Here is a 26,563-nt window from a genome sequence, read left to right on the forward strand (position 1 = left end):
GCTAGTCCAGCACTTTGTACGGTAGCAGAGCAATGCACAGCATAGAACAGTGGTAGGAGGCTTTGGGTCCCGTTTCCCGTCTTTGTCCCTGAGAAGCTGCCGTGACCTCCGGAGCACGGCTCCGACAGGCGAAAAATCGTTCTTGCCTGTGAGATTGCACCAAAGGGAATACTCAGCGAGAATATGCATCAGCTACCACTCTATTGGAGAAAAAATCATAATTATCCTTCGTGTGCACAAATTTAGTACGATGCGAAGAGCAGCAGCCTTCAGATGCGGTAATCCGTGCCGGTATTGCAGTCGATCGAGGTCACCAGCTGACCATCACTTTAAACATTGTCGGTTCCATTTCCATTCGAACTCACGGATGATTTATACGTGTGAATATGCCTATATATGCTACGTATGAGCTAATAAACAGTCTATTTGCTGAATTTGAGTACTTCAAGCCAAGGGATTATATCGCATTTAGTGGCTTCGATTTTCCGAGGGCAAAGTTTACCGCATAGAGGTGGACTTCGCACAATGCCTAACGAACCTAAAAAGTATCAGAATTGTGTCTATTTCTTGTGAATGTTGGATGTGTAGGCCTGCCGGATAAAGTGTTTCACGCCTCCCTTAGACCCGTCATTTCACCATATTTGTCAATCTGCCTGGTGATTTGCCGTGTTCTAAGGGGTCGTCGTACATCATAAGGGGGCAACCGATACTTCGTGTTCTACTAAAATATTAGTTGCCATCATACGGTGGCGACGAGACACAAGTGCTACAACTCCAAATATGCAACAACGTGACATTTTGTCGACAGACCGTGGGGCAACAGGAACAGACCGGTATATAGTAAGCACAAACTTACCCTTGTTGCCCCCTTCCTGTTTCTCCAAGCCTGGGTGCCGCCTACCACTCCACCACTGCCCACCTGGCACTTGTATCCGTTCACGCGGAGCCCCCATCCAAGTTCTTGAAGGGGACCTAGTGGCGACCAGTAGTTCTTTAGATGAATAGAACAAGCTATCATGGATACTGGCAAGTACTTCCAGGGGAGCAAGGATTCTACGGGTGGAAGCGGGATAAGCACCCTGTAAGCCACATAGCGCGAGGACCGCTTAACCATTTATTGCGCATTGTACATAATGAATGTAGAACCGACAAACGGCAAACTATAGAAAGAGACCCATAGAATGGTAGTTGCTCCCTACCCCAACAGTGCGTGGGAGGAGATCCAGGCATGGCAACAGCTAGGACGACTTCCGACTCCGTGCACACGAAATGAGAATGACCGCGTTATCACGCACTACGAAGGGCTCGCTGTTCAGCAAGTGCTTCGCAGTGACTGGGCTTCGCGAACGTTTCTCTTTTCCACAGCGCCAATAGTATATCTAGGCAGGTATCACTCAGAAAAATCACACAATCTGCAAACTATCACAAAAAGCGTAGAAGGTAGTTGCCAGAAGAGGAGAAATAGTTGATGTTACGAAGCTGTAGAGAGCAGGATTGCAGTGCCTCTCTTGGCCCAAAATGAAGGATCTTGTGCTCCGCTTCGTATCTCCTGCATTGTAACCAGAGATGGTCTGCCGTTTTTCCCTGCACGGCAGGGATATTGGTAAATGGGACACATATATGGCATTTCAGCAGGGGCCCGCCTGCGGGCTACTGGCTTGAAGTGAACAATAGGCATTTCGCATATTAGTTGCATGGGCTCCGGCTCCCGAAGAGACATGCCGTCAACATTCCATGATGCGCCTTCAAGATACAGCCGCTTTACGTACGCCCCATCTCGAGGCGATGACGAAATGGTGTTTTCATCGTATGTTGTCTGAAAAATCGCAGACAAGAGGTTCTTGGAGTGCAGCACTAACACGACTTGTTCCACTCACCATCAAGCACTGCATAGCCTCTGCCTTAAAAGGTATCGTTTGTTCCAAAAGTGGCAAACGAAAGTACCAATGCTACGAATTCGAAGCTTATAGTATCAACTGAGATCGAATTGCGTCTAGCAAATTGTTGCAATAGCGCCGTCAAGAAGGCGCCCGGGTATGTTAACCCGCCTAACCAGAAGGCCTTTGGTTGTCCCTCCTGAAGCGCGCATCGTATGCAAATAGCGCTGCCAATTCAAATGTCGTGCATACCCAAAAACGTGTCGAATGACTACTCCACGCAATTTTAGATTTCTTCCAAGGTGGACGATCTCCTCTCGGTGCCGCCAAGGAACGGAAGTAATGCACGAAGGATTGCCCACAACTCACCAGGCCCCATTTGCTTATTTGGTCCACGCGCGCAGATAAGTCGAGTGCCCAAGAGCTGAGGGGTTTCAGTGAGGGGAAAGCGAATTCCCAGCACGGTGGAACTTTTCCACTAAGCAAAGAGCACTGCAGAGCTTCCAGATCTTCTGACATCACGACGAGGCCCGCGACACCCCTCTTTAGATGGCGCACCATCTCTGTGACGCACGCCAAGAGCCTGTTGAGGCGTTGAGCCTCCTGTATCATAACGACCCTTAGAGGCGATAAGTCTTCAACTGTTGCCTGCTCCATCCTTGGGATATCCAGATGGTTGGGAAGTACGCTTTCGAGGTGATCACAGCACCTCAAGACCTGGAGGTTTAACAGGCAGAGTTGCATATTACGGCATTTGGTTTCCACCTAAGCTGTTTGTTGCCGGGGTGTCTTTCATGGTGTACAAGCGACATAATTTAATATTGTATTGCTGAACCCAACGCACACATCCCTTTCCCCTAAGAAAGTGTGTACCCTAGATTCTCGTGTCTCAGCGTCTCCAGTGTCGCTGATATCAGCCCCTGGGTGTTGTATGCTTAAGAGAGTTGCGAAAAGTTCCTCGGCCTCCTCTATCTGTGATTGAATTTCGGCGTTAACGTGTTGGCCGAAGAGCTCGGGTGGATCTATTGCTGGCAGCTCACGAACATACTGCCTTAGGCCAGTCTGAAAGAATGCGCACAAGCCGGGCAGTTCTCTTCTGTTGTTTTGTTAGTGTTTGGCCAGAACGGGCAACGTGAGCTTGTTAGAGAGCATCAGTTGCGAGAACCAAGCACAGGCTCCCTTTCGTTTTTCTATTGACGACTCGATGCGCGAATGGGCCTGCGCATACTAACGATGTGTCTTCAGGCATAGGATACTGCTGGAGCCCTTGAAATTTAAAGTCGTTCGCCAACACTTGCGGATTTAAACAATCGTTACAGTAAACTCGCAGGAGTCGCATGTCCCTTTCGTCCGTCAGGCGGCCACCATAACACGCTCCTGCAATTCGGAAGCGCACTGCATCCCAGGGGAATTCGCTTGTAGACTGCACCACCAAACGCAAAACCAACGTTGAACAAACAATTATTGCCGCCTACAATGTTGCGCAGGATATATATTACCGTACTAGCCAAATTGACAACGATGGAGTACCTGTTCACAGTATGAGGCAAGGAGGCTGTCTCCCACGAAAAAGTCGCTGTCGCTGAAACTGGCCGGTGTGTTCCACCCGAAATTGTGAAATTTGCCCCTCTCAATAAGTAGGGAATGCAGCCAACACAAAGAAAAGAAAAGCCGCTTGTAGCGTTCCTCTCCCCCAGCAACGCGCTGCATATCTTCCTCGGTACGCTGTTGCAACAGTCGCTGGAGATTGGCTTTTAGCCCCCGGGGCCTCTCTATAGATATTTTTTTTGACCTGCATACCCAGCGAAAAGCTGCAGCATTGAAGCCAGCATGTTGCAGATCGCCACCATTTGACTACGGACTGTAACGACGGACTGTGTGGAGTAGTAACCCACGTTCTACATTTTCCACTTTCCCAGCATGTTGGTGCAGTACCTTTGCAGTAGGGCAAGTGGAAAATGAACTGTAGGCTCAGAACTAAGCCACAGCCGAAAGTCAGGGTGAAGGTGAGCTTCAAGAATTTCTTCCGCTAGCTTCTCAAGCGCCGGCAACCAAGATATAGCAAGGTGGCAGTTAGCCAGGAATACCCAAAAGCCATGGCGGGCACCATCGCGAATAACTTGTTCTGCTCTGAGCGCTTGCCCTTGGCCTAGTGCAACTGAAACCACCTGATCAAAGTGCAAGGAGAATGCTGTCTAGCATGAACTCTAATCGCCACAAATCATGGAACGGAGCAAATAAAGCACCCCTTCATTGCTGCCGTTTTGCCCCTTCGACCAATGTGGCCCAGTCTGTTTCTCACGGTCGTGTTTTTTGATGTGGCAAATGCCGTAAGCTGTCCAATAGGATCTACTCCAGACAGGATGAAAAGCAAGGGAACAGAGCTTTTCGACGATGACAGCAGCTCTTCCCAATCCAGCGGCGAGTTCTCGACGAACTTGGAGTCCATAGTCTCGGTGACGAAACGAGATGCTGCAGGGATAATTCTGTCAGGACGAAGACATCTAATGACAATAAGCCGCTGCAGAGCATCCAGTCTGCTTTGCCAGTCGCCGGGCAGCGTAGCGCGCTCAGGCTCTGTGGAGCCAAACCATCTTCGCCACTCCCTGCGTCGAATATAATCAGGAGCCCATCTCGATATAGTTTCCAAAAGAGAATGTAATGACGGAGATGCTTGTACAGCAGCGTCGAAGGGTTTGCTGTAGGCTACGCAGCAACCAGTACCCAGGAGTTGTACCCGTGAGCATATGATACCTTATGTTTTGCTCTATTGAGTTCTGCAACCCTTGGAGACCCTCCAATTGGTCAGCCTTGCAAATCAGCTGCCAAACTGCTGGTGTAATCCATTCCGGGTCCGGATTGGCAGCGAGTGGAGACGAGTCGGGAACGCCTCCATGAGTAAACAAGAAGGCATATTCTTGCCTATTAATTTGGTCATCAGCTAGAAGAACGCTAGCACACAAGTGAAGGCTTAGCAAAGGTTTATGACGTTCAAACATCCCTTGCCTTGCGTACCTGTTCAGCAATGCAATACACATCCCAAACAGTTCACGATTACTTCCCAATGTTCTAGCGAATTGTTCTCCGGCCTAGCCACGAGCCTCAAAATGAGGCGGATTCTTACTTGTATACGGCTAGCGTGTGATCGGCATTCAGTGCAAGGACGTGGTCTTCCGCGGAGGCTGCCATTGCATTGGACTCCATCGCCGCTTGGATTGATTCCACAAATAATTCCTCATATGCGTCTAGTGAAAATTGGTACATGGAGTCTGCCATCGCTAGATCTTGCAAGACGAAATATAGGACAGATGCTCGATGGCCGCATGGTCTGAAAAGAAGATAACCAGTGTTCATCTTGCCGGTATGTCGGATAATAGTTAGCCTCCTGCATCGTGTTATGACTGAACCTGGTGCTTAGGAATCTCGATACTGCGCGGAACTTTACCGGTACGCCTCCCGTGCTTGATCAATTTTCTTCATGGTGCGCTCAGAAACTTCAATCTGGGAGCTGACCTCGCCGGCAACGCGCTTAGAGTCCTGGGTTTTGGGGCATCAGCATATTGGCAGAAGCAGTTTAATGTGGTGGTCCTCGCTGTGTGTTGAACTGCTTTATATCAACGTGTGTCGACAACTCTCTACCTGCACCCGTTTTCCTTGCTGAGATGCTGACTAACGACTGTACAACACCAGGGGCATATGCAAAGTATGTGTACAGGCTTTGGGGGTACCTGAAGCACTCGAATTAGCTCCAGGTCATCTAAAAGACATCCTCTTGCATCTGTCAGCAGTCTAAGAATTTGATCCTCAATGTCTTGCAGCCGCTTTCGCCCTTCAGCCAGCTTTAGAACTAAGGCGTGCTTATGAGCCTCTAAACTTGGCTCTTCTTTCATGACAACGATTCCCTACATCGTTCACACTTGTCAAATTAATGCTGAAGATCAATATCTCAGCACACCAACAATGGTGGACATATCAAATTTTACGGCGAAGGGACCAGTGCAGGAGGCTATTTCTCTCCCGTCTCACAACAGAATTCCTGAGCGAATGCCTCTTGGTTAGGCATATCTTATTGCTTTGCGTATCGTTTCTGCAGTTGACCATGACTACCCTGAGTGGAAGGAGCCCAAATGTGTTTAATACGGTGAAGCCCGCTAAAGTGAACGATGAGTGTTCGGGCTGACCAGCAACTGTTCAGTGAGGCCGTCCTGCATGATAACAAAGTTAATTAAGGTTACTTCAGCCTCAATCTCTGGCGGAAACAAGGGATTGCCTATCTTGGTTGTCATCCAAAGAGAAAAGCTATCGTCCAGTGGCACGAGCTGCTCTCCTGAAATAGGAAACAACAAAGTGCAAGTCCCCTCATCTTTCGTCTTTGACAGTGTCTAAGTGATCCTGCACACTGGCTCACCAATGCTAATGAACCGTTTCCCGTTAACGTCGACAACATTCTTAGTAATGATGGGCTCAAGTGATGGGTCAATTTGAGTTTGCAAGCGCTCAAGCAAAACGCATCTTCCTGTTTGCACTGAGAGGTGGAGAATTCGCAGGAGTGACTTTGACTCGGGATCGACAACCTGTGATACAACAAGGAGAAACAGGACATCGGATATGCCCACTGGCCCTGTGGGGGCACGCTAGCGTGTGGAAAATACAACAAACAAGATTCTGGACGCCCCCCGCAATTACCGTGATTTGCGATGACTTCAGCTTTCTTATCCAACGATTTGCTTGATTTTGGGGGTCAATAATTAAGGGCCACTTCGAAGCTTTCGTTATTAAAACGCCATTTTCGGCAGAAAACGGGTCAGTTGGGAGTCCGTCCAATTGCCACTGTCTAACGTCTACAGGAGTCACGAAAAAATCCGTGAAATCAAAGTCTGCGCTACACGGGATGCTCGAATCTTGCAGTTTGCTCATCCAGAGATCTTTAACCTGCCAAAGATAACCAGCAACTGAGCAGGGTGACACTTTTCATCTTTGTTCTTCGTCTGTTATGTTTGGCTTTTTCTTGTTTGCAGGCACAAAGTCCTTCCACTATCGCGCAGCCCACTGAGCTTACAAGGTGCGACCTGTACGTAGATGTAAATGGACCGGCGTATGACATAAAGGCTGATCCAAGGAGGGCGTCCCCAGGGATGTTTCCCAGCTTGTCCTTGTAGCTTTCCAAGGAGAGCTCCCAGCGATCTCTTTCGTCAGCCAAGCCAGTAATAAGGCTTTCTGCTCTCTCCAGCTTCACTCGCAATTCCTCAGCCGAGCTGTTAAGCTCGCTCTTGTTGCGAAGGCTCTCGTCGTATTGATTATTCAGTTCCTCAAGCCTACTTTGTATGTCCTCTAGGCTGCGCAGGAGACATACTGTGTTCTCACATTGGCTCTTGGTGGCTCGGACAGCCGATTTGATGCACACGCCCAGCGGGAGTAAGTTACTTCACACCCACTGGGGCGAACAGTCCTACCTTTTGCGAGCGAGGCGTAGGTCACTCTGCTTCTTTTCGAGCTCCTCTTCAGCAAGGCGTAGCTTTAGACGTTTTGGTTCCACTTCCCGGTAAACCTCCGCGTACATTTGCATTGCATGAACCCACAAGCACAAGGCCCCAGCAGCACGAGACACCTTCTGCACGTTTGGGGGTGCAAAGGAAGGGTCTTTTGTGAATTTCTCGATCTTTTTCAAAGTTGCATTCGTTATTGAATCTTTGTCGAAGTTTTTAACTCTTGTCAGGAAGCTGGGATCATTGAGCTCTACTTTTGCCTGAGACCACGAAGGCGGTTTCTCCATGACGGTCATGACAGCTGCCATCGTTTTTACCACGAGGTCTGCAGCATGCAACAAAACTACCTTAAGACACAGTTGTCAAGCACAAGGGGTCCTGACTCCTGCAGCGTATTGTCAACTGACAAGTAAGACCAGGCAGTGTTCTGCTTCAAGGACCTGGAGGCTTGGTGTATGCTTTGACTTCCGCCACAGACTTCTTATCAAGTTTCTCCAGTGCGTCTATTGCTGCTTCTAGTGCTGGCATCGCCTTCGCAAGATCTCGCCTGGCTTCATCTGACAGAATTTTCGTTTCCATTTCTTCGGTTTGAATACGGGCACTGTCAGCTTCAACCTGAATACGCATGAGGAGTAACACTCTCCAACCCATTGAAGAGGGACAGGGTGTCAAGTTGTGCGCAAGGGGATTAAGTGCATGTCCTCCTATTGCAAAATCCTGAGGTGGTTTTAGTTTCAGCTTAAAAACTTAGGCCTAGCGCCTTGCGTCTTAAAAGAATGCATATTTTGGAACACCCGTATGCGTTCGTGAAGTAGGAAGGTTTACACAGTTGACCGATGCATTAAGTAATAGAATACCTGCTTCATCTGTTCATCCGCCAGAGTGCGTTTTTCGACAATAACCACCATCAGCTCGTCACATTCGCGCTGCTTTCTTGCGACGTCCTCCTTTTTGGCTTCAAGCTCTTCATTCATTGCCTCCACCTGTTCACGCGCCTCTACTAGCTTGCCTAGACCACTTGAAAGCTTATCTATTTTCTCGTGAACTCCATCTTTCTTCGCCTTAAGCGTGTGACAATATCCCTAAGCACCGAATCGGGCATGCCACTACTTATCCCAAAATTTCTGCACCAACGTGAGGAATCTAGTCGATTTGTGGTGAAATGACAAAGACAGCCTCACTCTAACGAGTCGAAGAAACTTCGTTGGGGTAATGAAGCTGGTTCTCTTAGCCTCTTTCCGAAAGATTTCAGCCTCCTCTATGGCATCCATGTGAACATAGCTGCTGGCTCGTGCAACTGATTCCCTAGCATTAGCTTCCATATCAGCAGACTCCAGGAAGGTAGCTGCAACCTCCTCAAGAGCCTCGCGGGGCCACGTGAAGAACCAGTCTATTGTCGTTTCATTAATGAATGCAGGGAACATCCTGAAGCCAAAAAGTGTCAAGGACCTAAGAGGTCTGCATCTCGTTTCCTATTTGCTGGAATGATGCACAGCCACGGCAAACAGGGACGCGGAACTGTGGAGTTTGCTAAAGTGGCCGTGCTCTTGTTTGCTCATACCGGCAATAGTCCCTCATTGTGCTCCCGATTGGACTGACGCAGAGAAGCACTCGAAGATTCTCTCTAACACGTGCTAAGAAAAACTCATACATTGCATCCGGCTGTTGTGAAACCTTTGCAGCTTCAGCTGCAGGTTGAAGGTCCTTGAGCAGCATTCCAAGACTGTCAGCATCTAGCATTCCCGGGATTTGTCCAGAGCCTAGTAAGCTGTTCAGACAGTCTGAGAATGCGTCAGTCTTGAGATCTTTGTCAGTCAGAAGTAAACTTGAGCGGACACCATCTCTCCCTGAGTCCAAATTCTAAACATGGCTTTTGGGTGCTTGGGAAACAGCAGCCCAGTTTCCAGGTAAGGCGTTATCGATTCAAACATGTAAGAACCAGCTTTACCTGCTTTCACAATGTGTTGTTTTAATTCCTCCTGAAAGTCCCGAACTGTAAAATTCTTCGTCACTCGGATTCGCCAGAGGTTTAGCTTGAGTAGTTTCGTAGCAAATGTGGCCAGCGATTTTCTTCCACTACCTCCTATACCCACTAGCAGCATGTGACCTCTGGGCATACAAAGTGTTCTGTGTATCCTACAGCAATGTTCGACGGCCTCCCTGAATGTAAACAACAAGAAAGGGCCTGTTCCGAGTGGCCTTAAACTATGCACCAGGAGTGGCTTGCTGCGTGAAGTTCAGTTGCTTAAGGGTACGGCGAATGTGCTATAGCCTTCTGCTGACACTGCGTTATACAAACGTATGAGGAGCGAATGTGCTCTCCTCATACGTCTGTATAACGCAGTGTCAGCAGAAGGCTATGGGCAAGCCATACACCATCCACAAGCAACCTACTTGAAAAGGACAAGGTGGATTGCCCCTGTAGTGCTCGTTGCATTGATCTCATTGAGCTTTAAGCGTAGGCTCATCCTTAGAGCTTGACGATCCGGCACTTCCTCGTATCCGCCAAGTGACAAGGTCCCGGACTGCTCTAACCGCAAGTGGCTAAATAGAATGCCACGTTCCTTCGTCAAATCCTTTGTCCTCATCTGGAAGTTTTTCTCAAGAATTCCGTCCAATATCTCTATAAATTGGTCTACATCCAAGGCAGATGCCAAGCGATCTTGATACACGCGTTGGCACTCATGATACCTTTGTACATAACCCAAAACAAATTGCACATAGAAGTGTTATTTTGCCTTTACGTTTGTTCAGGGCTGTCAATCCAGCCACCGGGTCCCTTCCATATGTGCATTGTATAGAAATTGCCAAGTGCTGACCATAGCTTCAGCAAGATATCCCTGTCCTCAATGCTCCGATGGTCAGCTTGGTATAAACCTTGGACAACTTTTGACATATCGCGCATGCTAAATAGGTAGTGAGGTTTTCCAGGCTTTGGTCTGAATGTTTGCCGGACGGCTTGGTGCAATGCCACGGTGGATGCGGCAATGTTCTCTGCGATGCTTCTCACGTCCTGTAGTGTGCGGAATGTTCACATAGGCGGGCAGCGTAGTCGTAGGCGTTGGTATAGTAATACACAACTAAGATATTCTCCAATAAAACTCACCTCCTTAAAGTCAGAGAACTTGTGGACTACGAGTGTTTGGTATATCCGATTTATTCGGGGCAAAGGCGGCTCCAGAAAGGCGATAGTGTTGAATCGGGAAAGTAGACGGGAAGCTATGCAAGTTCGGCCGCCCTCGGGAGCTCCCATGGCCGCAATAAGTTGTGTGTCAAGTACTACCTTCAGTGATTGCCGGGCTCGATCATACCTGAAGATGAAAATGGCCCAACTGTAAACGGGGTGCTGCAGAATGCTAGTGGAAGAGTGCATGAATGGCTCTTTTCTTGCCACTGTAATCTTACCAGCAGCCATAATCAAGAAAGTGCCTTAGAAGTTCAAGAGGCGGCTGAGATCCAAATTCATCGGGCTTCGGCATACTCAGGTCGTCAACGAAACAAAGTAGTAATTTTCTTCCAGACGGCCCCCACTTCCCTTTAACGCGCTTTTCAAGCTTGCTCTCAAAGCCCTGCACAATTCCAACATTGATGCGGGCAAGCCATATGCCTGCTAAATTACCATATTTCACCCTCTGGGCCGAATTATCAATTGCGTACCTCTTGTGCCTCTTTTGACGAAGTCTGGGAGGAGAATGTAAGTGTCATGGTTGTATAGACACTGTCCGGTAAGTCGTCGATAACGGCTTTCTTGATGCATGACGTTTTGCCGCAGCCACGTCCCCCAACCACGAGTGCGTTTACTTTGTGTCTCAGTAATCCACCCAGAAGGAAGGCATGGCATACTACGTCTGCCGTTGGAACAAATATCCGATGGAATGGCATGCCATCTAGAGGCCTGACATCACACATATGGTGCGTGCCATCTTCAAAGTATTACCTCTTCAAATAATTACCGTAAGCTGTGCCACTGAAACCGTTGTGCGGCCAAGTACATTTCTTCTGAACAAAAGCCAGTTGCCATCTGGGAAGGCATCCCACTAGATTTTTCCAGAGAGGGAAAATAGAAACCACCAGCAGGGACCTCTTCCGAGGATACGAAAGAACTATCTGGACGGGCTTCTAGACTACCTGTACGGCGACGGCACCCGGTCCTCCCACAAAGTCCAATCACCCTTCTCCGAGCTCAGCGCGTAATCATATACGGTATGTAATGGAGGAAAGCTGTTGCTTAGTTGACGGATTATGTAATCAAAGTGTTGCCGGCTGGCTTCAGCCACAGCTGCTCCGACAGACCAGGTGAGCGAAAACAAAAAGAGTTTCTCCAAGAAGGACTGCGTTCCATGGCCCTGAGACGTTGCAGTCGGAGCACTAGAGTCGATGAGCGACATGAAAAGCTGGCATCGACAGAGACCCTCCCATTACAAGACTGAAGTCAACTACAGCTTCGCCGACACGTGTTGGTGTGTGGGGCCCTGACCTTTACACTAATGGTTGGTTGCGCAGCAAATGCGTCGAACAGACGACACAGTGATATGACAGCACCTATTTCCGACACCTTCACCACGTGCTCACAGTCTTTGACTGCCTGAGACGACATGCACAGGTGATGATGGGGTTTTGGGAGCATTTATGGCTTCTGAAGAGTCCGCACTGTTGAACGGGGAGTGATTGGCTTGCAATGCCTGGTCACGCATTCCGCCATATCAGACGAATGCCTTCATTTTACTGGAACCCCGCGTCAGTACGCAAAGACGCTTGCTGCTGAGGAGCCATACCTCCAGCACTTTTGGAATATATTTGTCGAAGAGCGAACGAAGATACCTGGCTGAATCATCAGTGCCGTACTGTCTAGTTAACCATGATTCCACGTACGGTGCCCAACCTAAACCGCCCCACGCTCCTAATTTCCACCCTTTTAGTCTTGTGGGTGCGTATTGGCTCTTCGATTGTGCATAGATGACAATGCTAAGTCCTCTTACTGTGCGCGTCTTGTACGATTCTCCAGGGTAGGCGTCTATGTTATCGCAGTGAGCTCACCTAGCATTGTGGGATCCATGAAGAGGATGCCTACCCTACTAACGGTTGCTGGAGAAGCCGCTGAAAGGTTTTCTACTTCGAAAAGCAATGACACCTGAGTAAACACCCCGACATGATGCAAACAAATAACCTCTAATCCCTGGTGCTAAAGCGGGATGCCATGTTGATTAATTCCCACCTGTGAATGCAGTTCAATTCGGTCTCCATTTGTCAACGTTAGTGTTTTGTTATCATCAAGTAGCGAGTTCATGCTTTCAACCCATGTTGTATCAACGGGTCCGTCGAGCACAACCCATCTGCTGCATCGGCTTTGTAGTTGAGCTTCGTTGCAGGAAGTCCGAAGCAATGCTGAAAATACCCCATCTGTCCATTCTCGTGTAGTAGGGCTGAAACCGCCGTAGAGCTCAGCTCCATCCAGTGACTTTGGGTTGACTATGCACTTTCTAACGCTAGGGTAATCCAGACCTGATATTTGCAGATGGGCCAGTGCCACATTTGATGCGTTCCCAAATTAGACAAATGCGGCTTTACCGCAACTACAATGTAAACAGGCGTATTGGCTGGATCGACGGCAGAATGATGGTTGCAAGCAAATCGTAAATGCTGCATACATAATTGAGCAGCCTAACCTTTACTAGCAAGGTAGGTCAAAGCTTGTTCAAGCATTGACAGCACCGTGGACTTTCCGGAAAGGGTACTGCCAACTAGCATGTTTCCATGACGAGTTTGCATGCACTGATACAATTGTTGAGCTTTTGTCGCTTCATGCTCAACTTTAGTCCAACCGTTTTTCTCTATGATCACTTCCAGGGCCTCCCGAAGCGTTTCTGATTCACTCTGAAAATGCGTACAGAAGGCGCGCGTGAATCGTGCATAAGTGATTGCACTGCTATTACGGTCATTGGCACAGGAAACGTACTTCAGCAAGCTCTGCCTCCGGGAAAAGGTCCTTGACAAGAGCAAACAAAATATCCAAGTCCTCTGGCACAGTCTTGGGGACAACCAAGTCAAGGATTGCTTGGATTACCACAGCTTGTTCCGCCATGGTTTCGCTTGCCTGACGCTTGATTTCCCCTGCTCTTTGCAGTGCCGCACGAATTGGGCGGAGTCCAAAGTCATAGTGGTCCTGTTTGCTAAGCTGCTGCGCCATCAGTTGGAAAAGCGCAGTAGCTTTGCGTGAAAGCAGCCTAGCAGACTGAGGCGCCCACACCCACAAATGTCGGACATGAGGATCTCAGATCTTGCCCAGTGCGCACTGGCATGACTCCCATACACAGGAATGTAGCATCTGTTGAATCTTACGTCAAATCCCTCCGCCATCAGCAAAATTTCGCAAATAAGAGAGGCGTCAGGGGTCATCATAGCAACTGGCCGGAAAAGGCTTTTTAGGTTGTCAGGTAGTTCGGCTCTCCCTTTGTAGCCTGGATTCATGGTGGTGAATATCCCGCAGCCAGGGTCTAAGCGGACCCTCTGGCCCTCAAAAAAGAATTTCCGTTGGACGTGTTCATCCGTCGCAACTTCTCTGCAAAAGGAACGCCCACGATAGCAAACGAATCATGGCGTATTGCTTACCGAAATTTGCACCTACATCAGGCACCGAAGCTCTTGCGCACCTCAAGGCATTCTGAATAGTTGATATTTGCTGTGCAACGACGGAGAGGACTTCTAAACCAATGCGGTTGAACTCATCAAAGCAGCACCAAGCGCCGCTTTGAGCCAGTCCACTAAATATTCGCCCTAGCGACATGAAGTCCAGAGCGTCCGAGCAATTGAAAACAATAACAAATTTTGCTAGGGTTTTCCCAAGGTCCTTAACTGTCTCTGTCTTTCCTGAATTGAACGAACAGAACCGCGGGTAGAGCACTCCTGCCATTCAGTTAATGGTACTCTACCTGCGTCGGGACAATGGATCATGACGGACAAGCGTAGCTACGACCGGTTTTCCTGAGGAACCACACAGAAGTGTGGAGTTTGCCGACCAGTTCCTGCGGGCCCCTGGCACGATCCACCCAGTCTCAAATGCAGAGCGAATGTAAGCGCCATGAAACACTGGTCCGTAAGAGGGGTTATGACTAGCCGACTGTAAATGCCCTGGTACTCGTAGCCATAAGGCGTAACTGTTTCCGTCTGGAGGCACTGACAAACGAGGGCTCCTGAAAGTCCAGGCTGGGCTGAGGAAGCCGAAACACCATCTAGTTGGAAAGGCACATAGGACTACTAGAATGACGTAAAGAGCCTCGAGAGATTGTCCCAGTAACTAAATAGTCCCCGTACAACAAACAGTATTGCAACGGTGATTTTCCCGAGTGATGGTCACTTTTGTCTGCCTCGTGGATGTCTTCTCGCAGCTCCATCCTAAGCTGTGAGGTCCAAGAAAAGTGATGTTCGCTGTCGCAGCGACTCTGCATCAATTTTTCCTGCACACGAACAATGAAGTACAAATGTAAGAGCAATAACCGACGCTTCATCTCGCGGTAATTAAGCAGGGACAACATAGCATAGCGGAACTTGTCTCTTACATGCACATCTCTGTTATGTACTTCAACGGTCACTAGCGGCTTCAGCTTCATTCTCTCCCTGTCGCTCCCAGCCTTTTTCATAAGTTCTGCCAGATGCAGAAGCTGTCTCGACTGATGACGTTTTAAGGTTTTGAGAGCCATTTTGTTTCCCCTGCTAAGTCGGCGGAGGGCACTTTCGGTCTCCGTAGTCCTAGCACGGCAGGAGGCTTTCACAATACACTTAGGCCAAAGTGGAATAACTTCCTGTTGCAGGTATTTTGTAGTGGAAGCAATGGAAGCTACTTGGTGCACCGAGAAGCGCCTGCCCACCAATTAATCTGGGAAGAGGTTATGACAAGCTGGAAGCAATTGTCTTTGATCCACTTGTCCTTTTTCGTCCCATGAGCCATACTCTGCTGGTGGACGGTGACCAGCTGCCTCCTTAGAGTATCTCGCATCGCCTTTGTAACCTGTAGACAGATTCAACACTGTGGCGACAATTGTGTTTTGGAAAATGCACAAAGCATATTCATCCCCGGTAGGGAATTGTATGTGCTGCTCCGTATACCTTGTTCAGCCATTGCTCTACTCCTCCTTCTACAACTATTGGCCTTGGAATGAACTTCAGTCTCTCCCCTTCGCAGGATGTAAATCCATCCGCTTCCCAGCATCTGTTTCCGCGCTTGCCTGCAAAGGTTGGCAAACATCGGTTCAATACAATTTAGCAGTTGTCATAACCACCAATTATTGGAAACAAAATGAAAATTTAGGACAGTACATTTAGTCGACACTGGACGCACCAGGAGGAACCAAGTCCAGGCTCTTAATTCCTTGAAAGCACTTCTTTATGTGCTTCTGGATCTTTTCTGGATCTTTTGCCTCCCCCAGGATTTCTAGCATGTCAGAATTAGAAACAAAGTAGAAGCGGGGGAACTCCTGCCTACCAACACACCAGCAGGTATATCAGTTTGAAAAAGTTGTTGTCGAGCACATGCTGAAAATAAACGTTGGCATCATGTCAACCAGACATACCTTTTTCTCTCAAGATAGTCGTCTAGAGACTTTTGTATATCTTCTAAATCATCATTCATAAGGTGGAGCTCCTCCCGTATATTTGGCTGGCTGCACGCATTGACTAACGTCGAGGCCTGCTGAAAGTTGAGAAGAGTATAGAAGAATAGCCTGTCCGTTCTGTCAAACAGCGTTGCCTCTTGCGGTAGCAGTATGCGAATATCTTCCGATCCTGTCATGGCATGCGCAGTGCACTGAATTGTCGTAGGCTCATCAAGACGTACAAGTGCAGCGTTTGTTTTACTACTGAGACAACTAACCTACCTCGAAAGACATTTTCCAGGTATACCCACTGTCTCTGAACCTGCTGGAGTAATTCCAGTAGCTCCGCAATTGTAGATAACGTGGACTCCCAATAGTTTACAAGGTCCTTGAATGGAAAGTGAAACTGGTCACTTTTTATAGTTGAAAGACTCAGCAAATGCTCTTCCAACGTAGCCAGGAGGCCCTCATCTGCCTCGACGCGGAGCATGTTAGTCTTGTATGGCACAATATTAAGCTCCAGAGAGCTCCACACTGCGATTATGTCATTCAGGGCCACTTCAATTTTGAATTCCTTCCGTGCTTCGTCGGTAAGGCGAGAGATTAAGTCTGCAGCAGGGCGAGCATCCTTCGCATTCCTAAAGCTTACGACAAGGACCACTAACGTAGTTATAAGCAGCAACAGAGACTGTTGCGCAACTAACCGGATCGGCGCAAGAGTTCCAGGTGGAAAACAGATTTCAAAGTAAACTCCGGAGAGCGCTGATCAAACTTCTCCGCCACTTCCGCCTTGATGCGGTCCCAATGGCGATCCCTAATAGACTGCAGGCATAACACAATCATTAGCACCTCCGTCGCAGTATAGGTGTCTTAATCATGGCTTTATGCACCCACGCAGGAGATGGCAAAAACATTACTTGTTTCCTCGTTGATGCATGATGTAGTAGACCTGGATTTAGATGCTCTCAGCGATCCAGTGTGCCTCTCACGGGATCTAGGAGGTTCGTAATGAGAGGTAAGGCTTGTGTTAATTGTTCCAGCTCGAGGTGAACCTTGCGCCAAATCGCCCAGTCCCGCCCTTCCTTAATGCTCAAAAGCCTCTCAAGGAAAATATCTCCTTGGGCGTGAATTTCTGGTACATCTAGTGAATAAAATGGTTTGTCGCTCATTGACTCCCATGCTCCATCCCATTCATTCTGCTCAGTGTTCACAACGCAGAAGCAGGGGCAAGCAAGATTTATGCTCCTTTGCATGTATACGTTAGCATTGTGGTACTAGCTTTACTGGTATAGTTGGATAACTTCTTTGTACATCAGGCAGTGCATGAGACTAACTTTTAGTGACCACACTTCCCATAGCTTTTCAATATCACTCTGCATCTGCTCCAGGTCCCGACTGGTGTGGTATTCAATGCCAAAGAAGTCGAGGATCGGAACCAGTTGGTCCCGGTCAGCACATAGTTTGCTGATCTCAGCTTTGAAACCCTGTATAATGCCGAAGGCGGTGGCTGTCTCGTAGTTAAAGGATGATCCGTCAAAGGGAGCAGATGTCATAAATTGTTTGAAGAGCTCTGAAGCCCTTCGGCCTAACACGTTGACAAGTATTTCCGTGTCTACTTTCATTGCTTTTTTGGTCCTGACGCCATGGAGGAAAGCATGCACAACAAAGACAGTCGTGCAATTTTGAGGACAGCAACTTCACTGAAGGCGGAATGTGTCTGGCATTAATCGATTGGCAATTTTTCCAGCACAATTTTCGCCATGGAGTGTTAGGTGACTTTAAGATAAGAGCCAACTGCCGGATACACCTGCTCTCTCTGATACTATATGCATCGCACCTAATGAGCATAGCTTCCGCAGCTTCTAGGGCTGCCGCGAATCCGTCAATTGCTGGGGTGAGCTTTTCAAGATTCGCAGTTTCCTCTTCAGACACTTTAACTGAAAGAACCCCCACAAAGGCTCAAAGTCGTCCGTTTGTACCAAGACTTTGTTGCTCCCCATCCAGAAGCTCATTAATAACTAGAATGAAGAAATACCAACGCTCATCAGACTCACCAAAAAACCAAAAGAAAACGGGGTTTTTGCCACTGAAACTTTGACGGTTGCAGGCAGGCCTACCTTTGACCTTAGGTGGTAGATATCTGGCTCGTACCTCGAAGATCCAGAAGAGTTGAAAACTGCTTCTGAATAGGCTGGATTTTGCTGCGCAAGACTGGAAGCTGCTCTTTGCAGAAGCTGCATAGTTCCACTTGGCTCCTCAGTTCCTCGGTATTCGTGGGCACCCGCTGAAGTATCTTGGTGTTGGCTGCACGATGCATCCACTTAGCAATAATAATTCTAGCTCAAATTTTGAAGACTTCACGAAGAAACACCAGAAACGGAAAACGTGTATTCCTTTATTGTGTAGGGTCTCTGCGTGCTTACAATCAATGAAGTCAAAGACTGCATGTTGTTCTTTCCTAGCGCTTTCATGCAAATAGGCAGTGAAACACGTTCGTTTCATTTGGCACTGTTCCAGCAAAGATTGTTTTAGCTGTGTAAAGTCAGTTTCCAGGAAACAAATAATTGTCTGAAGGCATGTACGCACACAAACAACTCAGGAAGCCCACCTAATCCGATGTGGGTAATTTCGGTTTAGGGTTGTCTTTGATACCAAGTTTCTGCTCAGGCAAGGTTGACCGAGTATCCGGCTAACTTTTGATTCCTCCTGTTGTATATCACTTTGATAGTCGCTGTACTCCTGGATAGACGAGACAACCAGCTGTAACGGCTGCTCCGATCGTTGGAGCAATATGCCTAATGCCTCTGCGTTTTCTTCTAGCAGGCACGAATAATTGGTGCTCCACCACTTCAGGCGTTCAAGGACTTTATGAGCCGTACTCGCTATGCAGCGCGAGACCTGCGAAGATGCTTACATTTAGATAGCTTCCGCGTGCATGTACTCTTTCTGTATACATGCGGCTGCTACTGGCTATCCCGTTGTTGCTGGTATGCGTCGGGAGGAGCCCTAAGCTCTACCTGTGAAGCAAGCTTTTCACATTCGTCGTCCGTAGCAAGTGAAGTATACCAGCTGTTAGCTTCTGTAGAGAATTCCTCTTCACCTGCAGGAATATGCATAAAAGATGCCAAGCAAATTCCAATGGGCAGTGAGTTCGTCAAAGCCCTACTCGTGTAGTTAACATCTGAAGCGCTGCATGGGTGAAGCACGCCCCACTTCAGGGGCGAAAAAGAGGCAGAGAACAGCCTTTTGTGAGACGGTATTAGTTAATAAGGAATACAATGTTGAGTTCAGAGAGGTGGGATAGGTTGTTGTTAGTAGTGTTGGCTGCAAGCTCCAGTGGACCTCGCTTTGCCTGCCTACTTGAAGACGGTTGTGCGTCCCTGTTACAAGCACATGGGGCAAACAGAACACATACAAAGACTATCTGTGTATTTCGCTTGAAAAATCGAACAAGCTGGTGGAACGTTTCTTGTGTGGCTTCCTGGTGTGCCAACTGACCTTATCTCCAGTGATTGGCACAGTTTGGGCAAATGGCTCAGCGTGAGGATGGCATCACTGCAGATGCCTTCCAGCGCTGACTTCAATTTATCTGGTGATGGGTCAAACGTCATTCGACTGCCATTCCCGTCCTCCTCAAGGCAAAGCACAGCGAAAATTCTCAATAGCGGATATGCATCAACGGCATTGCGTTTGCTCTCTTTTGGGTAGAGGGCTGTAGCAAGCTCCTGCGGCGAAACAGGGCGAACAGAAGCAGTTAGAGGTAGTGCGTGCCTCTGATCTATACATTCTATTCAGCTCCGACCCTATTTGCAGACAAGCATAGACCAGAACCCTGAGCCTGACTTCCTCATCCTTCCGCTTTGTTTGAGAATTCCGGTTCACCTGGAGAGAAATGCGGGCAATTTTCCGTAGTGCTTCCCGCCACTCCAGATCCATTTTATCAACAAATGCTGTCCACTCTCTTTGTACATCTTTGTTTTGCTCCTTGAACAGCTGCAAACGAGAATGGGCAGCGAGCTGTTTTGTTTGGCCATACAGTAGAACATCCACTGTTCGGCTATCTGGCGAAAGAGATGGTAGAGACAGAATTGGTACCTGCAGTGATCTCAACTGCGTCGTCTCAGCGCAAAGAGAATTTCCCCTTTGGCATACCTCTTGGATGTTAAGAATATTGCCAACTATTTCGTTGTAATGGTCCTGTAGAGAGTTTAGCGCATCCTTCTGGACCTCAGCTTGTTGACAGAGGAAACCGTCAAGTTCCCTGGTATTCTTTTTGTCGACACAAATGAGGCGCACGCGGGTTGCGGCCTCCATGATACCAGCAATCGCTCTTTTTGCAGACTGAAACCGGTTCACGTATTCTGAAACTGCTTGACAGTCCTTCCAGACGTCCCGCACGAAAAACTCCTTAATACCCTGCAAACGAAAGTGGGCCAACACTTCAATCGTTGGCCCCAATGTGTCTATCGGCGTTTGCTCCATTCTTTCACATCGCGTGAAACGGGCAGTATTTTGGGGGCGATACACTGGCCTCTTCATACATGATCAGACCACCGTGCCTCCCTCACCTTCGAATTCCACGTCAGTTTCTGTATCCCTGGAGTAATTTTTTTGTCTAGCATACCGAAATGATGCTGGAATAAGCGTCGCTCCTCGGGCTGAAGGCACATCCTGAAAGCCGCCCCCGTGCGTTTGGCAAGTTGTGTCTGGCAAGCTGTTGCCCCACTTGGACAATATACGCAGCAAACGTACAGTTTTCTTGTCAGAAACTTTCCTTTTGTGCTGAAACGCAAGTTAAACTTGCACGAAGCACTGGAACGTTTTAAAACCGAACTCTACTTTATTGGCTATCGGTGTTGATTCTTCTGAGTGTGTCACTTGCCGCTAGACCCTCAAATATGGCATTGTACGCCTTCACAATTTTTGATACATGCTGCTGTAAAAGGAATAGCCGGTCCTGGTGCCTCATTAGTTCGAGGATAGAAAATGGAAGCCGGATAGTCTGGTCTTGTAGGCACTGCCAGAAACGGGCTTCTTGCAAAACCCGTTGAAGCCCCTTGTCAAAGTTTAGCTCTAGTCCACCGCCTATAGCAGAATGCAACCCTACAATATTGGCGATTTCGGGGGGCTACTACAAAGGTTAGGTATAACTTCTGCTCAACGGTACTTTCAAAAATGTGTGCTGCATATACTCCACAATAGAGTTGCGAGTGCTGCATGCGCTGCATAACCTAGCTGTTTCAGCAGAATGCACGGTTTGAGCAGGATCCTGCAAATCAGCTAACCTCGCCCTTTGGTGAGAATGTAGATGTCACAGCCGAACTGTGGAAGATCAGAAGGTTGACTAGATTGCCCAGAGGGATTCAGGGTTTCAATCTCCTGCAGCCACTCCTGAAAGGACTTCTCCACAAATTTCTGCAACGTTGGAGCAACAAAGTTGCAGAAAAACACGAAATAGACAAATATTTGCCTTTTTCGTTCGTTCTTGAGTGTGATCAACACACAATCAGCTGAACGCGGTCTTTCTGCTTACCTGAAGCATGCTAATTACAGTTTCAAATAGATCGAGTGCTTGCTCGGCATCTTTACCGTCTGCGGGCAGAGCGACTCTACGCAGGGCTTGCAACTGCCTCTGCAAATATAGAGCGGCTCCTCGGCACCAAAGAGCAGCACCCGCCTTGTTTGGATGGAGCAATCTAGTCACCAAAAACGCCGCCCGAAACCTTTTTAGACCATCAAATTGCTTTTTGATTGCGAGCAAAGACTGGGGTAGAACATTAGAAAGACCACAAGACAGCGCATAATGACGTGTTTTTGACACGTTGATCGCAATACCTTGGAGAAACCTGACAGAGAAACTTGACAGTGCCACGGTCTACGGATCTTTCTTCAGATAACTTTGTTTCCCTTAACTTCTTGTTCCACTTACCTGTATGAAAAGCTTCCACACATCCCCGGCTTTCTTCTCCAGAAACCTTTGAATCTTGGGTCGTTTCGCAAGAACTTTGAAACCATCATAAATCTCGCATGCTTCTTCAACTGTAGCAACGCGTTTGAAGGCAGTTGCAATAACGTTCGTGTACATACATTCCTGGTCACGAACCTGAAATGTTACGCCATGTGGAGTGGCAAATTTTGTATAAACGACGAAGGGGAAAGCACTCCGGGGCCTTGCTCGAGGTCTGCAGCTTGGGTCATCCACCATCAAAATGGCAGGGCGAGCTCATGGCTGTGAAGACGTTTCCTCACCTGTTCCTTAAAAAGAGCATATTCCGTATGCCAGTTCGTAGCTTTAACATGCAGAACGTTGCGTCCCATTGCCCGCAGTCTCGCAAGAGACTTTCCAAATGTTTCTTGCATATCGCGTATGCTGCTGCGAATTGACTCTGTTTGAAATGCACCAAAAAAGGGCAAGTGGTTTATATGAACGTTGGCTTGCTGCGGAGGCTTCGCCTGGAGTTCCTCTTGTGAATACTCGCTTGCTCCCTGCTGCCGTAACTGAATTGTGGGGTTAAACTGGAGCTGCGCTTGGCAGACATCTAACAGATCGCTACATCTCTGCACAAAAGCATCGCTCTAGATCCACAACAGACAAGAAACACAGCGCATGTTCTGCATCCAAAAGGCAAGAAAAACGAATTGTTTTGTCTTGGGTGAAGTGTTTCGCCACTCATATTTCACTCATCGCCTTTCCTTCAGCAGCATTGTGGGGCAATTCTGTCTGCATGAGTTACCTCTGCAAACGCCGATCCGTCTGCAAAGTCCCAACAGCACAGGGCTTTCCCCTCGGCTTTAATTAGCGTAGAAAGTTGGCTGAAAATCTTATTGAGAGCTAGGCCGCATTGGACCGCGTTCCTCAGACTTTCCATCGGTTCCGCTACGTTTCCTGACCATATAGAATCAACATTTATCGAAGCCTGACCTCTCCGGATCATCTCGCCCGCGATGTTCCTCAGCAGGCCTAAGACGCACCCAAGCTAGAATGGATTAAGCCAAGGGCTTTCCAGGTGGGTAGAATAATCCAGCGATAAATTCAGACAGTGTGAGGCAAATGGAGGGGAATCCCGAAGGCTTTGCCGGAAAACGCTATGGGGTTTGTGTTTGTTTCGATGCTTACCACCGATCCTTTCGGGGGTGGTGTAGTACTTGCTGTGTGTTGCAACTATTCTTACAGCCATTAAAAGCCTAGTTGCCACTTGAGGAATTTGCGTTGATTCCGCTTCTCGCAGAGCCTGGCAAGGCTCGCGAAGCACTTCCAAGAATTTCAAGTTTTCATCGGCTAAATGCGCCGCCGCAGCAACCTCACGCTGTGCAACTCTGCAATCAAAGCCAGGTGACAGTCATGCAGATAACAAACTGTGACTTTATAACTCACAGAAGATCGCTGCTGTCAGTCCTTCGGATCATGCAACTCCATTCGCTTTTAAGGGGGTCAGACTGTGGAGGAGCTCAGATAAACCCTCGGGGGCACACACTGGAATGGTTTGACGTAAGGTGACTTCGCAGCATTCAATATCTTGAGAACAGAGTTCAACGATTCTTCCCGAAACTGGTCAAGAAGCGAAGCCAGATTCTGGGCATGCTCTGTCCACCGCTGAATTTCCCCCAGGTGCCCTGAGTCTACTGCCCCCTCCGGACCGTCCTGAGCATGAGAAACTTCGCACCCTGAAACACTAATACGTAAAGGATGCCTATTCGTGCGAAAAGCTGCCTAACTCAAGATACCTGAACACCAAACGCCTGCAGTATAACGACTTTCCGAGGAAGTTTACCTGGAGTGCCAGGATTTCTTTAACCTGCCGTGTCCAACACACTACGAGGGCCTCAAGCCGTTGTACACGATCACGATCGCGTAAGCATCCCGCAGTATCTCCAAGGTCCTCCAGTGGAAGGGCAAGCTTAGCGCATCCCTGAGCACGGTGCACTATGTCGGTCATTCGGCCAACATAGTTGGTCAGCTGCGGAGAAACCACATACAGGTTTTGTGCCCTAACAACCCGCCGGATATATTAAAACACGGTCCAGCCACGTTTTTCCAGGACTCATAGCTCTACTTTTCTAGGTGTACAAACTGCACTAAATTAGCGCGCAGACTCTACCCTTCTTAAAAGTTCTCTTTTAAAGCTTTGTGGCCACGCGTTGTTGTCTCCGAGAACAGGAATATGGACACCACGGATGATAGCAGCAAGGCGCGTAAGAACGTCGCCGTGGAATGAAAGGCACAGCAGCTGCTCCTCCGCATTTCGGAGTGTCACCAAGGAGTTTCTCTTTACGATAAAAACCAGTCCACGCCCGATACGCTCCTCGAGACTTGTCTGCTGTAGCATTGGACCGATGCAGTGTGCAGGAAGATCATCGCTAAACGATAGCCTTGCAGATCCCCCCTTTTCCATCACAGACTCAGCTTCTTCCCTGATATGTGTTGTCCCGCCGAAGGGAGGTTTGCTCATCCACAGAAACCACTGCGTGCGGTTTTCGTCAGTGCAAAACCTTGCGAATTCCGACGTGTGCTTGGGTGTCCAATCCTCGTCTGCCACGAACCCAGGCAACTGAATCTGAGCGACAAGCCACCGTGCTAGCCCTTCAGCTGCCTGGGAGGAGCACGTATCCTCCGCCGAAGTGTGGGAACCTGGCTCTGGCGTTCTGTTGCATTCTGCCAGTCTGCTAGATGGGACAGTCGTGCCATCCCCCACGTTCTCGTCGGGTGTTACCTCCCGCGTTTCAAGAGTGTCATCAGACATTGTTGTTCAGCAATATGGCTTCCTTAGTTGCCGAGATTTCGTATTTATTTGACGCCTTTGGGGGCGCCGCCGAATGAAAGCCTCCTGCCCTCACGAAAACAGCTGACTACTGCTCGCTAGCAAGCAACACGTCCAGGCGGAGCGTGCTCTATGCTCAGCGTCAGCGGATTTCATGCTCAAAATAAGTTTATATGCGGCGCATTTCGCCTCTCTGCTAAAGTTCGTACTTCCAAGCAGCACAGCCTTAGCTTTGTCCTAGCGAAGAAAAACAACTCTCAGGAAGAGCTGGGAGGGGCTGTGCAAGTTATACCGAACGTCTGGTGGTGGTCCTTTCACAATATACAGTAAAAATCTGTTTCTTATTTTAAAGTTTCTTGAGTACTTCTCAGGGGCCCAGTAGAGTTCTGCTCGGCGAAGAGTACAGTGCTTCCTCGGGGGTATTAGGTGCGTATGGACAAAAGGCGCCGCAGTTCGTCGAAAGATATACTAATAGCGAACTCAAAGGCAGTTGACGTCTTTCAACTCATATGCCATTATGCTGTAGCTGCTTGCGTTCAGCGATTGTTAGACGCAAATACTCTGTGTCCTTAATACTTTTCTTCCCATGTGTGGCAGTCGAAACTGCATGGCTCAGTACGCAATGCAAAAGCGACAGGCAGTGGTTCATCAGACGTTTAAGCTTTTAGTGAGTTTCTGGTTGAGATCACGACTCCCTGAAGTGTATACCGCTGCACCAATAGCATTTTTTGCGCTTGCGCGTGCATCAATGCTGCAAATGGGTGGAGGAAAACAAAAACTGAACGACCACTCTGAAATAAAAAGGCATTCTTTAAAACGGATGTGGGTTTTCACCTAGTGTGCTCCTTAAAGGGCCTACAAAAGAAGTCATTTCAATAGTAAGGGCATGATTTGGCGAGGAAACTGTGTCCGGTGGTGTTGTGGTAGCATTCCCACTTGCATGCACCCCTAAATGGAGACAATCGGGGAGCTAGGGTTTGAAAACAGATTTATATGAATGAAAAAATCAAAATCTTGGGGTAAATGGAGTCAAGCGAGTGTTTTACCTTGTCGACAAAACTACCCTTTGTGGGGCTCGCGAGAGGGGCGCCCGATGTCTCCGGTGCTGTAAATCAAAGGTGCAAGAAAACTGTTCCGTACGGCATTAGTCTTGGTCATAACAAACTATTGCAAGAACGTTTCGAGGTAATTTATAGGGGATGAAGGGAAAAGTACCTTTTTTGGGGAGTTTTGATCAGTGGACACGCCGACGGCTACACGCTGGCGTGGGGTTTGTGGATTAGAGGACACGCCGTAGAACATATTACACGCACAAGCAGACAGCTGCATAATTTTCAAACTGCTCTCGGGCTAAGGGAAGCCTTAATTTATTAAGTACCCTTACTGCATATGAGTGGGGGTTGGCTCTTTAAACTGAGTTAGTCGTTAAAAATATCGTAGCAACGAAGCATCATGTGCAACAAATTGTTTCGCATTGCACTCGAAGGAAGTGCATCTACGGATAGGATATAAATCGCTTCTTACATTTAGTATATGGGTAAATTAATGAAGAGAGCATACTGGATCGGTTGGAATATAGCGAGATATGATTAAGGCATCATGCACCACCCTCTCTGCTGGCACGGTGCAGTTCACCAGGTTGTAACGCTGTGGGAAACTAACATGAAATGCGTGTTCCTGAAACGCCTCCGTCGCCGCGAGTAAAGTTGAAGCGGCCCTTTCACCACTTGACCGGCGCGATTCTACATATTTGGCACCGTTTTATTGCCTACTGCTACCCAAAAGCGGCGGCGAGCGGAAGTGGATTCACAACGCTTGAAATAAGAGTTGATGCAACTAATCACCCTTTCCAG

General features: G+C 48.3%; 4 protein-coding genes across 4 annotated transcripts; all 4 read right to left on the reverse strand.

The window, feature by feature from the left end:
- Positions 1 to 1,471: 1,471 nt before the first annotated feature.
- EMWEY_00000170 (Dynein heavy chain 3, axonemal, related) lies at positions 1,472 to 7,671 on the reverse strand (the record flags this gene model as incomplete). The annotated part of the gene is made up of 14 exons (XM_013477131.1): positions 1,472 to 1,816; positions 1,945 to 2,076; positions 2,247 to 2,594; positions 2,751 to 2,939; positions 3,106 to 3,300; positions 4,180 to 4,363; positions 4,632 to 4,892; positions 5,323 to 5,414; positions 5,606 to 5,779; positions 6,059 to 6,204; positions 6,286 to 6,451; positions 6,564 to 6,809; positions 6,937 to 7,213; positions 7,331 to 7,671. 14 exons carry the CDS (start codon positions 7,669 to 7,671, stop codon positions 1,472 to 1,474), a joined length of 3,096 nt encoding a protein of 1,031 aa, XP_013332585.1.
- A 124-nt stretch (positions 7,672 to 7,795) lies between these two features.
- Positions 7,796 to 10,268, reverse strand: EMWEY_00000180 (hypothetical protein; the record flags this gene model as incomplete). The annotated part of the gene is made up of 7 exons (XM_013477132.1): positions 7,796 to 7,978; positions 8,221 to 8,424; positions 8,545 to 8,788; positions 8,925 to 9,210; positions 9,312 to 9,472; positions 9,899 to 10,054; positions 10,183 to 10,268. The coding sequence occupies 7 exons, from the start codon at positions 10,266 to 10,268 to the stop codon at positions 7,796 to 7,798; spliced, it is 1,320 nt and encodes a 439-aa protein (XP_013332586.1).
- A 2,109-nt stretch (positions 10,269 to 12,377) lies between these two features.
- Positions 12,378 to 20,433, reverse strand: EMWEY_00000190 (hypothetical protein; the record flags this gene model as incomplete). Its single annotated transcript, XM_013477133.1, has 23 exons — positions 12,378 to 12,494; positions 12,579 to 12,865; positions 13,030 to 13,237; positions 13,320 to 13,595; positions 13,703 to 13,922; positions 14,014 to 14,230; positions 14,380 to 14,571; positions 14,718 to 14,817; positions 14,920 to 15,109; positions 15,229 to 15,368; positions 15,467 to 15,585; positions 15,699 to 15,838; positions 15,931 to 16,141; positions 16,234 to 16,560; positions 16,656 to 16,773; positions 16,941 to 17,147; positions 17,286 to 17,586; positions 17,789 to 17,888; positions 18,375 to 18,519; positions 18,969 to 19,051; positions 19,312 to 19,331; positions 19,450 to 19,676; positions 19,795 to 20,433. The coding sequence occupies 23 exons, from the start codon at positions 20,431 to 20,433 to the stop codon at positions 12,378 to 12,380; spliced, it is 4,584 nt and encodes a 1,527-aa protein (XP_013332587.1).
- A 358-nt stretch (positions 20,434 to 20,791) lies between these two features.
- On the reverse strand, positions 20,792 to 24,692 carry EMWEY_00000200 (Dynein heavy chain 2, axonemal, related; the record flags this gene model as incomplete). The annotated part of the gene is made up of 9 exons (XM_013477134.1): positions 20,792 to 21,036; positions 21,237 to 21,366; positions 21,881 to 22,054; positions 22,201 to 22,527; positions 22,686 to 22,912; positions 23,069 to 23,268; positions 23,427 to 23,593; positions 23,724 to 23,909; positions 24,051 to 24,692. The coding sequence occupies 9 exons, from the start codon at positions 24,690 to 24,692 to the stop codon at positions 20,792 to 20,794; spliced, it is 2,298 nt and encodes a 765-aa protein (XP_013332588.1).
- Positions 24,693 to 26,563: the final 1,871 nt, after the last annotated feature.

Source organism: Eimeria maxima, genomic scaffold, assembly GCF_000499605.1.
Source record: "Eimeria maxima Weybridge genomic scaffold, Emw_scaff1, whole genome shotgun sequence".
Lineage (NCBI taxonomy): Eukaryota > Apicomplexa > Conoidasida > Eucoccidiorida > Eimeriidae > Eimeria > Eimeria maxima.